The sequence below is a fragment of the Crinia signifera genome, chromosome 1, assembly GCF_055691185.1.
Source record: "Crinia signifera chromosome 1, ASM5569118v1, whole genome shotgun sequence".
Classification (NCBI taxonomy): domain Eukaryota; kingdom Metazoa; phylum Chordata; class Amphibia; order Anura; family Myobatrachidae; genus Crinia; species Crinia signifera.
This window is the reverse complement of record NC_139217.1, coordinates 63,133,834-63,146,547: the sequence shown is the minus strand read 5'-3', so window position 1 is coordinate 63,146,547 and position 12,714 is coordinate 63,133,834. Positions and strand designations below refer to the sequence as shown.

General features: G+C 41.4%; 1 protein-coding gene across 1 annotated transcript in view; it reads right to left on the bottom strand.

Moving 5' to 3' along the window:
* Window positions 1-2,599: 2,599 nt before the first annotated feature.
* Window positions 2,600-12,714, bottom strand: part of ARAP2 (ArfGAP with RhoGAP domain, ankyrin repeat and PH domain 2) — a 259,491-nt gene continuing 249,376 nt past the window's right edge. The window contains exons 32-33 of the mRNA XM_083149954.1: window positions 8,992-9,090; window positions 2,600-3,000 (exon numbers count right to left, since the gene is read on the bottom strand). Coding sequence (XP_083006080.1) covers window positions 2,668-3,000; window positions 8,992-9,090 — 432 coding nt within the window. The 3' untranslated portion in view covers window positions 2,600-2,667. The remainder of the gene's footprint in view (window positions 3,001-8,991; window positions 9,091-12,714) is intronic.

The following is a 12,714-nucleotide window of genomic DNA, read 5'->3' as shown; positions in this document are numbered from 1 at the left end:
CATCCAGTGATATCAGCTTCTTGCCCCTGGCACCGATGTCACGGTCCGATTACGATGGGAATGCCCAGCATTTACATGGGAATGCCCAAGAAACGCTGGGCAATCCTAAGGATGTCACTATCCGCCGCTACCCCATGCCCCCCGGCTGCAGCCTTGGGTGCGTGTACCCAGTGAACAGTCTTTTCGCCGTGGCCACACACACCTTCGGCAGAAATGCTGCTTCGCATATGCCAAACATCAGTCCCAGTGCGAATGAACGCTGGCTACGAACGGACCAAAATAAGGGCCATAATCTCCAATTTCCAGATAAACATCACTGATAACAGCGTGGAAAAAAATCAGATACATGCAATTGGTTTTGTCATGTAATTTGTCAATTTGCAGTTGTTAAAGAATCGCTTATTTTAATCACAGCTCAATTGTAGTTGGCACTTACAACTTCTGTCAGCTTTTATGTCGGTTTGACGATGCCAGCAGAATATACTGCACAGGTACAGTAAGTGATAAAGTATTAAAACCATAAAACTTATCACGTTAAATTGAGCATGACAGCTAACGTGAACACATTAATTCTGCAGCGCCCATGATTCAAACTCTGTCCCTGCTTAAAATTGTCTGTAATTACAGACTCTGATCTCTGTATTATTTTTCCTTTCAAAACTATTGTAGATATTATTTTCTAGCTTATTTTTTATGACAAAGTAAAGAATAGCTGATAAGTTAATACACTGTGTGATGAAAATAATTACCGTCTCAGTCATATGTACTTACCCTCTGTAGGCTGCAGGAATTAGTTTTTTGAAGGGATAAAGTAAGGAACGCAATGTAGTGTTAGAAGCTTCCAAGAATTCTATTTAATGTAATAGTGTTTCCACTAACTTTAAATAAGTTAAAATTAATATGGGAAATCAAATATTTTGAGATAAAAAGTACAGTGGTTATAGGGTCCACAGCTGGGGGAGTTATGTTTGACCCATGTTTCTATGTGAGTTAGAAATGTTGGTATGGGCCCCCAAATTACAATTTTATGCCCCTAGTTTGCAGTGTGTGTGAGATTTTCTCAATTACAACACACACAGGACTTTTAACATGTTCTGCTGGAGGATATTCCACAACAAAACAAACGCATTGGGTAAAGCCATTGTGTTAAATAGCATCACATTTATACTCCGCTACATAGTTGGTGTAGCATATTTGCTTTGTTTGTATTTTTAGATGGTTTTGTATTCTATTAAGTTGTATTTGTAATACCCAAGTTGTATATAAATTAGAGATGAGCGGGTTCAGTTCCTAGAGAACATATATATATCTCCTAATAAAAGAAAGCAATGACATAAAATCAGTGTCGGACTGAAAGGCCCACTGGTGGAATGCAGTGGTTGAGCTCATTGCTTAGGGATGTGGGCAGAGTGACCATGGTTTGCCAACCATTAGAGAGTACATGGGCTAGATCCCTTGATAAATATATAGTAAATACTGCTAGTGCATGCATGATAATGTAGCAGATCAATAACAGCAATGCACTGTAGTGATTACACCATAGGCCTGTACAATATAAGGTAATATATGTATGATGTGTAATCCAAGTGCACAGTCTGGAACCTAGTATTTAGATGAGGAGGTGGGGGGCACAAGAGCTGGGGCCCACCACGGGTTTCCCCTGTAACCCTATGGGCCAATACAACTCTGCATACAGTATAATTATGAAAAAATGATACCATCACACAAACCCTCACATTTACATCTTATTTGCATAGTCTCTGGGAAATTCCAGGAGGTTGGCCATATCTCTTGCTTTCTTCCTGCTTCCTAGTGAAACGGACAGCATGGAGAGATGACATCGGGAATTGAATTAGAATTTTTCAGGGGGCACGGCTAATGAGGCAAAAACATATCCTGCCCCCATATTGCAGGGCCTAATGACATGTTTTCTTCCTCCCCAAAATTGCCTGCAGCATCTCTTCTCTGGGAAGTACAGTACACATATCTGGCATACTCATTTATCGGGGGTATCCTATTTTTGGTTGATAAAAATGGCCTTTTATTGTGAAGTATGACTGATAGTCAACATCCCTGTAGTCATCAGCCAAAAATGGACCTATGTTGGCACGACAACACATGGGGTAACTTCCCAATCCCTCGGTGGCTGCTTTTCAGGGCATATGCTTCACATGCCTGAGGAAGACAAGGCATAATACCCAATAAGTACTGGCATGAAGGATAAGGACGCTAATATTGGTGGTAATAAGATAGCCCCCAGCACAACAATAACCCACAGTAACCGACCCTGAGTAATTGGATACCTCCCCAATGTGCGAAAGTAACAATTGGAAAAATACCCTTTTTTTATGTTTTTCAACCAAATGCTCATAACTTAGTACACATATTTATTCCAAATGTATTTACAATAAAATCTCTGCACCTCTGAAACAAAAAATACAAAATCCTATTTGATTAGGTAAAAAAAAAAATTATAATCGGAAAAAGTATAAACTGTTCATCATTAAACTGCAAATGGGTTAATTTGATAAATATTAAAAAAACGATATTGAAGTAAAATTAATAATGAATTATTTTTAAATGATAAAAAACATCTATTTCTACAATACAAACGTGTTACAGTCCATTTTATTTAGAGATCTGTTTGAAATACATTTTGTATTATGCTCATTGAATCCTGTCTTTTCTGCTTTTGAGAATAACCAGGTTTAGTTCCTTGATAACATTCTGGGGCAGTTGTGTGTTTGATGACAGCTCTTTGTTCATCTGATCTGCAGGATTGTGTAGCCTCTTGACATCCATTGTGTGTATTTCTCTCGTGTCACCACTATAATTCTTAGGACTGTCAAGGTCAACCAAGCTGTAGTGTTTCTTTTGGTTACTAAGCCTTTCTTCTTTACAACTGAACACATCCACCATCATTGACATCCTGTGTTGCACTGCATTGCTGAGTTCTTCTTTGGAAGCTGCATGTTTCATTTTTCTTCTTGTTTTCTCAGACTTTGAATAGATAAAAAAAGGGACATAAATAAAATATAAAGTCTATCCAGAACACTATTGCAATAAAACAAACCAGTCCACTTAAATCCAAGGTCAAACTAATATGTATTATTCATTAAGGTACAGTATACTCATAGCAAGTGTTCTACTGTGTTTCTATGTATGTAGTGTATACAAACATTAGCAATTTTGTTGGTTAAGACATGTTGCTATGTCCTACTGGTGTAAAACCTAGGAGGTTAACATTAGGCACCAGTGGAATCGTAAAATCGAATTTAGGTTAATTTTGGAACAGCATAGATAGAACCCTTATAAGAAATATTCAGAAAACTGTAGGTTTTCAAAATATTTCTGGATTCCCCCCCCCCCCCCCCCCCCAACCACCTTTTTTTATACTCACCTTGTCCCACGGTGTCAACGGCAGCCATCCGAATCATCTTCAGCAATGTCCCAAGGATGCATGGGTGCGCCGATGACAGCATGACATCACCGGTCATGGTGCACCCTTGCAATGCAACCTTGGGACCGGTGATGCCGCTGAAGACACAGATCCGGATGGTCAGACGCCGGGTGACGCTGTGGATGCCGGGGGCCTCCAGGGGATCAGGTAAGTATGTAAAATAATATATTCCGAAATCCAAAATAATCCCTTATCCAAAATGTTCATGGTCCCCAGCATTTCGGATAAGGGATAGTCAACCTGTAATAGTAGGATGAAGAAGCGTAAATTCATCCCTGTCGCCCTGGGGCAAGTTGCAATTTGGTGCCCCCTCCCTTTAAATAGGTTATGGTATAGCGGGTTGACTGGTGATCCCGCTGAGTTAGCTGGCTGAAGATAGTCGGCGGCCGATAGAGCAGCAGTAACGCTAACTAAATGCCAGCGGGTGATTGGCGTCATCATGGTCGACAGCAGTTTTTCAGGATTTTTTGGTGCCGAATGTCATAGGGGTCCCCGGGGACACTGTATATGAAAAGTGTCCCCTTGCATGGCTTGCTGCACTCACTACACTTGACACACTGTCCTTTTCTAACTCTATGTCCACTTGGATAGTAAAGTATGTTCCAAGTGGACCTGCACCGAAAAATCCTAAAAACTCTTGACGACCATGGTCCTGCCAATCTCCCGTCTTACTAGCGCTACTGACGCTCTAACATCAGCCGACTATCTTCAGCTGTCTGTCTAACTCAGTGGGGTTGACCATAACATGGTTGATCTACACCCAGTCGACCCGGCATCCGCATACCCTTTAGAAAAAGGGGAGTACAAATATAGTAAGTGTTCCAAATTGTAGGTGTTATCAGGGCTCCCTGGGTAGAGGAAATTATGCAGCAGCTGTGGGTGTGCTGCAGAGTTCTCTTGCAAGAGCAGTGGTGAGACTTTGACCCTGCTGTGGACCACACAAATGGTGCTAAAATTTCAGGTGCCCCCGGAGTCCGGAGGCAAGCATCTCCTTTGCCCCTGGGTTATGCCCCTGGTAGTACCATCTAACAGTGGCTAAGAGGTACTAACACTGAGAAATTTGGTGCTGCACTGCTACTTATGTGCAGCACTGTAACACTCAAGACAATGACACACATGACAAGGTGCCATCTTGGTAAACAGTGCCTGGATGGTTTTACTACATACTGTAACATAACATACAGTGCAGGAGAGCACTCCTCTCCAACAAACATATGTCTAATTGGAGGTTTAGCACAGATTGACATCTTTTTAAAACTCATCAACACATATATGCCAAGGAATTTTACATTCAGCAGTAGATATCAGAGCTGGCCCTAGGCATAGGCAAACTAGGCAAATGCCTAGGGCATTTGGAATGTCTAGGGGCACCAGCAGCTTCTGCTGATTAAAATGATATGCAGCATGCCTATATTCTGTGAGTGAGTGAGGCTGTATCTGCATATGAAATAGTAATTTCCATGAATGCACTGTAACTTAGAATTCCGTATGCAGGTATAGCCACAGTCGCACACAGAATATAGCCATGCCACATATCATTTTAATCATCGGAAGCTCCTTGTGTGTCCTGGTTACATAACAATGCAAATAAGATGAATTTTCAGCACCCAACATTAGCAGTACTGGCCAGGAGCTGCATGGCCTATTGAGGCAAGATGTAAACATCTGTATCCAAGCAGAGGCAGAGGTCACAGTGTTAGCGGCTGTGCGAGTGCTGTCTGCGGGTGGGTTGGTTTTGCAATAGTGTTCGGAATACTATATGTGTAATGGGCATTATGTGTGTCATATATAAATGCATTACTAATGTGCGACATATGTGTAACAGGCATTATGTGTGTCATGTGTATAAGGGCATTTATAATGTGCAACATATGTGTAATGGGCATTATGTGTGTCATGTGTATAAGGGCATTAATAATATGCAACGTATGTGTAAGGGGCATTATGTGTGTCGTTATGTGTATGAAGGGCATTAATAATGTGCAACATATGTGTAAGGGGCATTATGTGTGTCATTATGTGTTCGAAGGGCATTAATAAAGGTTGGCATAATGTGTAAGGGGCATTATGTTTATAAGGACATTAATAATCTGTGTCATGTGTAAGGCGCATTACTGTGTAGTATTAACATCGGTGCCGAGAGAAAGGAGTAGGGTGTACAAATTTCCCAGGCAAAAGTCTGATGGAAGGGCCCATTGGGGGCCCCAAGCCCCCTCCCCTTAAGTGACAACAGCAGCTGCAGCTCTTCTCCTCTGACCAGCCCACACTGCTTTGTGCTGGATTGCAGTGTGGCCATGGAGGTGCTTAAAATATACAATATTTACTCAGGATTTTTTTCTAAGGGTATAATGTGAATAATGTGAGGCGTAATGTATATAAGGTAAAGTGGTACTACTGTGTGATGTAACGTGAATAAGGGACACCATCGCATGATTTAATGTGAATAAAGTTGCACTAATGTGTGTCATAATTTGAATTGGGGGTACTATTGTGTGGCCATGCCCCTTCCCAGCAAGAACACACCCCTGTTTGGGCACCGAATGTGTGCGCTGTTTCTATTCAAAATATTGCGGGTAGGAGCACCAAAATGATGACTGCTATGATGAGGGGTGATGGTGCTGGGAAAGGGGAGAAGGATCAGAGGCAGAACTAGTGGCGGTGCTAGGGGGCACCAGCCAAAATCTTGCCTAGAGCGTCATTTAGGCTAGGACCAGCTCTGGTATATATAAATACAGTTTAAGAGACATTAATTTGCCCTTTGTTTCCCCAGTTCTAGTACAGTAGATACATATTACATATGTACTGTATGGTTCTTTTTATGGCTGAAAAGCATCAGGCTCTTGTTCTTAGGTGTGTGAGTCCATATGTGTTGGGGGAAAAAGGGATGGTAACACATTGTGAATCCCATGCCCCATGAGTTAATACTGTGCCCACACAAAGTTGACTGCAGCTGTGGAAAACCCTGACCTGCCTTGACCCCAATACAATGTAGCCACTCCTCACTCCTTTCTACTTACCATTATTGACTCCGTGCAAAAATTAAAATTCTTTGTCAGTAATAGTATATTGGCCTTTTAGTTTCAAATAACAGTGGGGGAATGTAAGTGTAAAATATAAATTGTAATACTTTTATATTTTTAAATATATTACACATATATCTATAGTCATGCATGTGTGGTCATCAGCTTTGTGATTATGTGCCAAAAATACATCTTAGTTGTAGCACAAAGTGACCAGGATGCACGAGGAGACTGAATTTGATACATGGCACTTGGGCTAAGTCTGTATACGGATCACAGCAAGACTTGTATTGGACAATTGCTGTAAGCTTCACGATAAAGATTTAGATATATAAAAGTGTAAAATATCACATAAGTAAACTTGTCGCAAGTCAAATTTGCAGCTGAAAAGAAGAAAAAAGACACCCAATGCGAGATTCACACACACCCTGGCATGCCAATAGGAGCTAATTGGTGTGACTGCAGCAAAGATGTATGAGGGCATATCTGTTATAAGAGGTGCTACCATGCTGAAGTTTGTGGTGGCACACAGAAAAAAAGAAAAGCTGCAGGTGCACTCACTAGTTATTAAGAAGTACTAGTAATCAGAAAAATTACAATAAACTGTGCAATTGAACATGCAGAAAAACTGAGGTTCAGACAAAAAAAAATGGACCCACCTACAGTACCATGGCCTGGTGACCTCCTCGGGTTAGTCACTAGCATTCCTATGGTTCAAGTGCAGAGCTGGGTCCCATTGAAGTGAATAAGAAGGCAGGTGAATGCGCCAGCCCACTCCCATTTAAGTCTATGGCTTAGCAGGAGTGTGCAATTGCATGTGTCCTTGCGCAAAAAGTACATAAAAGGACCCATCTGTAAGTGCTAAACGCATTACAAAGGCGAGAAGTAGAAATAAGGTATTACAAAATGTTATGTAAGTAGTATTTAATATAAGCGTTACAAAACTGTAATGCTTACTAGTACGGCTGCTTGGGGCAATCAGCAATGTTAGGGACCCACCTGATGTGGTCTCCTGTCATGGTTCAGTAGGTGGGCAAATATTTTTGGCCAAAAATGATGCTTAGAAGCTCACTTGTACTCCATGTTCAATGGCAGGGTTTATTATAAATCTTCTGATTACCGGTGTTCTTAGTGCTTACAGTGTGCCTGGTGCATTGGGCCCATTCTGTGTGGCCAAGTGCCTGACTATTCATCAAGATGCCATAGGTCGACATCTGAAAAAGATCGACATACCTTAGGTCAACATGGCCACAAGGTCAACATGCCTTTTTCACCTTTTTTTTTAATTAAAATATGTTTTTTCATACTTTATTATCCAAGTGGACATAGGGGTTTATTCTAGTTCATCCTTTCTGACAAAATCCTTCTTAGATGGACAAAACCATGTGCACTGCAGGGGGGCAGATGTAACGTGTGCAGAGAGAATTAGATTTGGGTGAGTTTTCTGTGCAGGGAAAATACTGACTGCATGATTTTACACTGCAATATAGATCTCAATTTGAAGAAAAACCCCACCCAAATCTAATTCTCTCTGCACAAGTAACACCTGCCCACCTGCAGTGCACATGGTTTTGTCCATCTAAGAAGGATTTTGTCAGAAAGAATGAACTAGAATAACCCCCATAGAGTTCAATTATAATATTGTGCCGAGCATAACGAGGCACCTTACCCAAAGCATGGCGAGCGAAGTCTGTACACTTATACGGTATACGTGTCGACATAGACACAAAAATTGTGAAAAACTGACGGTGAACTCCTTCGACCGTCTACGTGACAACCTATTGCTATTCTTCATGTCAACCTTTTGACTATGTTGACCTAAGGTATATTCACCTTTTTCATGTGTTGAGCTATAGCCTGTCGACCAATAGTGGTCGACCGATCGACCGTCAACCTTAAAACTGTCGACCCATACCTGCATGCCAATGCTGCACTAGCCGACCCAAACGCAATATAGGATAAAAGATTCTAATGGGATTAATCTCCCCGTTGCCGTGAAGTGCAAATAATGGATGGCTACAGTATACTATTTAAACATTTTTGGAATATCTTTTATTCTGCAAATTGTAACTGGTCCTAAAGAACCACTGTGCCTCGCATCAGTTCAAGTACAGAATTGTGTTATTACTGTGGTCTGAATGGAGCACCACTACAATGAACATGAAAAAGCATGTTGCTTGAATACCATATTTATAATATATAATACATTCATGAGCAATTGTTGGACCCAACGTATAATTATTACAGTTACTGAAGTTGTTGACCTGGACAAAAGTCAGAATTATGTTAATCATTTTTTCCCCCACAAGAGCTCCTCATCGCGCTCTGCGAGCCAGAGTACTGTTTAATCTCTAAGCACTTAATTAATATTATTATCCCCTGCTAAAATATATGCAATGTAATTTAGTGTATTTCTCTTAGAGAGTCCGTAATTATTCAGACAAAGTACTAGAATAAAGGCTTGTATATGCTAAACTGCAGACTCACCGCAGGCAAGTGCTTAGCTTCAGCGGGGTCCATCTTTGCTTTCCCACAAAATTCTCTTATCTGTAGATTTGAAGCTGTGAGAGTTTTTTCATTCCTTTTTCTTGGAAATAAATCGCCAGCATACTGTAGGATGTAAGGTTTTAGAATAATATTATTTAATGGTATTTGGATTTAAAAAAAACTGTACTAGAGAGATTTATGTGATTATATTGAATAAGAGATACAGATGGAGCTGCCTTCATTCAGTGGGGCAAAAGAGAAAAGAAAAAGTACTCTCTATTTTTGGGGGCACGCTTTTAAATTTAAAACTTAACGTTTAATTATAGTTTCATTAAGATAAATTTAGACATGACAAGACAGACATACAAAAAACATGTACGATTCTTGAGACTCAAAAAATGACTGAGTTCTCTATTGATTATTGAGGTACCACAATATATGAAGTGGACCGCGAATATTTATTATCATGGTAAAATACCTAATTTTGCACCGACATTTTTAGTTTTAAGGTCGTTATTATTTTCTATTGACAGGAAGATTTTTGATATAAGGAAAAGAAGGGGGGGAAAGGAAAAAGAGAAAGAAAGAAAGAAAGAAGGGAGGAGAGAGGAAAAAAGGGAAAAGAGACGCACGCCATCCCATCACACTAGACGGAGGACATGTAAAACAGACAGCCACGCGCAAAACGCGCTGCCATGGCAACGCGCTGTATACAAGCGCACGTCATGGCTGTGTGCAGAACACGTTGCCATGGCGATGCGCTGTATACAAGCGCACGTCATGGCGACACGCTGTCCATACAGCCACGCGCAGAATACGTTGCCATGACAATGCGCTATACACAGGCGCACGTCATGGCGACGGTGGCACCCGCCCATCCTGTCTGGTGCTTGATCTTACAAGATATGGACGGAGACGCCGGCGCCGCGCCTGGGGGAATAGAGAGGGGATGCCCCCCCGCCCCCCCTCCTCCTCCGGCATACAGTGACCAACTTTTACAGGTATAAACTAACGCAAATTGCTGCTAAGAGTACCAAGGTAAAAGATATACACCTACCCACCTAATATTATGACACACCCATAATTTCTATTGGTGATAGATACACCCTACGTCAGGACACACCCACATATCTCATTGGTGTAAGACCAAATAAAACCCAGCACAAGCCAGACAGCAGTAGGATACTGAGGAAGCGGGACCTCCGCGAAACAGCTGTCTATCCCACAACTACTTTTTGCACCTTGAGCTACTGAGGAGACACCAGGCTCCCCATTACTACGATCAGGTCCAGACCTAAGAAAAAATCTCTTTCCTTCTGCAGCAGACTGACTGTCCCTAAGATCATAGCAGACAACTATCTGGGTGGTGGTAAGACCCCTATTTAGGGGCTGCTAACACTGTAATTATTTTATACATTTGTGAATACGACCCCACAGAAATTATACTGTATTGCTGTTATTCTTAGAAAAGGGCTTCATTGTTTTTCTTTGAGTTTTACCCTTGTCTGCTCTGATTGGTTTAGAACCATTAAGATCACCTAGAGTGTTACCTTTCATGTGAAGGAATGAGATGCATGATTATGTTTTCTTAAAAAAATTTATATAATTAGTGACAGGAGTATTTTCTACTATTGTGAAAACAGGTGATTAAGCTGATGCTTGATACTTGTAAATTGATATACAGGTGTATATAATTATACTGTGATCAAATGACCACTCTTTTTATCTTCTTTTGATATCACACATTCCAAATAAAACTGCGTTCACCTGCTATTCTATTTCTTTTATTTCTCTAACGATATATCTTTCTCTATATAACTGGGAAATTCCATTATTGTCTTTAAAGGTGGAGTTCACCGCTCATCGCCCACCAATACTGCAAAGCAAGTGGGAGATAGCAGCGTGCACATACACCCTACAAGACAATTAACTTTGCTCTCTAAAAACTATACACTTTCTGGGCTCAAAACCTCACTGATTGAGGGTAGATTTCCCTGCAAGGGCTCAGCTAATCAGGGAGTCGCCCACTCTAACAGAGAGGGAATTATAGCCCAACTGTTTAACACCCTTATCTGCAACTGTCGCATGGTCAGACTCGCTCAATTGCACAGTCTGGTTTAGCCAGACATACAGAGCAATCAGCAGCAGTCACCGTGATCACAATCAAACTGCAGGGGTGTACTGACACTTAATTTGTTCTTCATCAATTTCTTCCTCTTACTTCCCTTCTTCTTCGACCCTCCCCCTCCTCCTCCCTCCCTCTTTTCCCTTTTTTCCTCTCTCCTCCCTTCTTTCTTTCTTTCTTTCTCTTTTTCCTTTCCCCCCCTTCTTTTCCTTATATCAAAAATCTTCCTGTCAATAGAAAATAATAACGACCTTAAAACTAAAAATGTCGGTGCAAAATTAGGTATTTTACCATGATAATAAATATTCGCGGTCCACTTCATATATTGTGGTACCTCAATAATCAATAGAGAACTCAGTCATTTTTTGAGTCTCAAGAATCGTACATGTTTTTTGTATGTCTGTCTTGTCATGTCTAAATTTATCTTAATGAAACTATAATTAAACGTTAAGTTTTAAATTTAAAAGCGTGCCCCCAAAAATAGAGAGTACTTTTTCTTTTCTCTTTTGCATCATTTCTTACTCTCAGGGGAGCACCTCCACAATATTTACCAATGTATAACGCATATTAGATAATATAAAATAGTGGATTGTCTTATATAATTATATCTGATATATATCCCATATACCGCAAAGTGGTACTGGTGCACAGGTTTTCTTTCCCAATCTACCTTTCCCCATGTTGTAGTATTCATTCAGTGGGGGTCTGGGGGCTGGATCGCCATCTGCCAGCCCCCGCCAGCTGCCGGAAGGAAAACACGAGACGCTTGCGTGTCCCCTTCCGATGAAGCTCTCAGCTGGTCCAGGCCGCCCCCCCCCCCCCATCCTTTGCCGCCCAGAAACGGGAACACACGTATGTGAGAGACGCTCATGCGTCCCAGTTAGATGGAGTGCCGGCTGGCCAGCAGGGGCATTCTGGCAAGCCCTGGCGCTGGCTGAGAGGCGCTCTATCCCTACATATTTACAAACCACTAACAATAGTGATGAGACTAGCAGGTATGTGCAGCAGTTGTGGCCCACTATTAGTACTGATCGTGATTTACCAGCATTACAGAATACTCGCCGTATGCCAGCATATAGTCAGGCAAGGAAACTCCAGGACCAGCTGGTGACGTTGGACATTACTGATCTAGCTAAACCAGCACATTCAGTACACTTAGTACACTTCCTGTCCAAGCCAAATGGGTGCTACCGTTGCTTGGGATGCACTACATGTAGCTCCTTACTGACGGGCAACAATTTTAAGCACCCATTCAGTGGCAAAAAATGTATGATTAACCATGTGCTCACATGTACAAGGAAATTCATTGTGTACTTAATTTATTGCTCTTGTGGGTACATATATGTCCATTAAACAGAGACCACTTTACGTGAGAGAATGGCTAATCATGATACGAGCAGCACTTCAGTCGGATGTCAGTGACCAACCGGTCGCCAGACATTGTGTGACAGCTGGCCACTCAATTGCTAGATTACGTACTAGATTAAAAGATCACATCCCCCATTGAGGAGAGGAGGTGATAGAGGTAAACTATTGCTGAGAATGGAAAGCAAATGGATTTTGAGGCTGGATTCAATGGCCCCCAAGGGACTTAATGAAAAATCAGGATTACATTGTTTCCT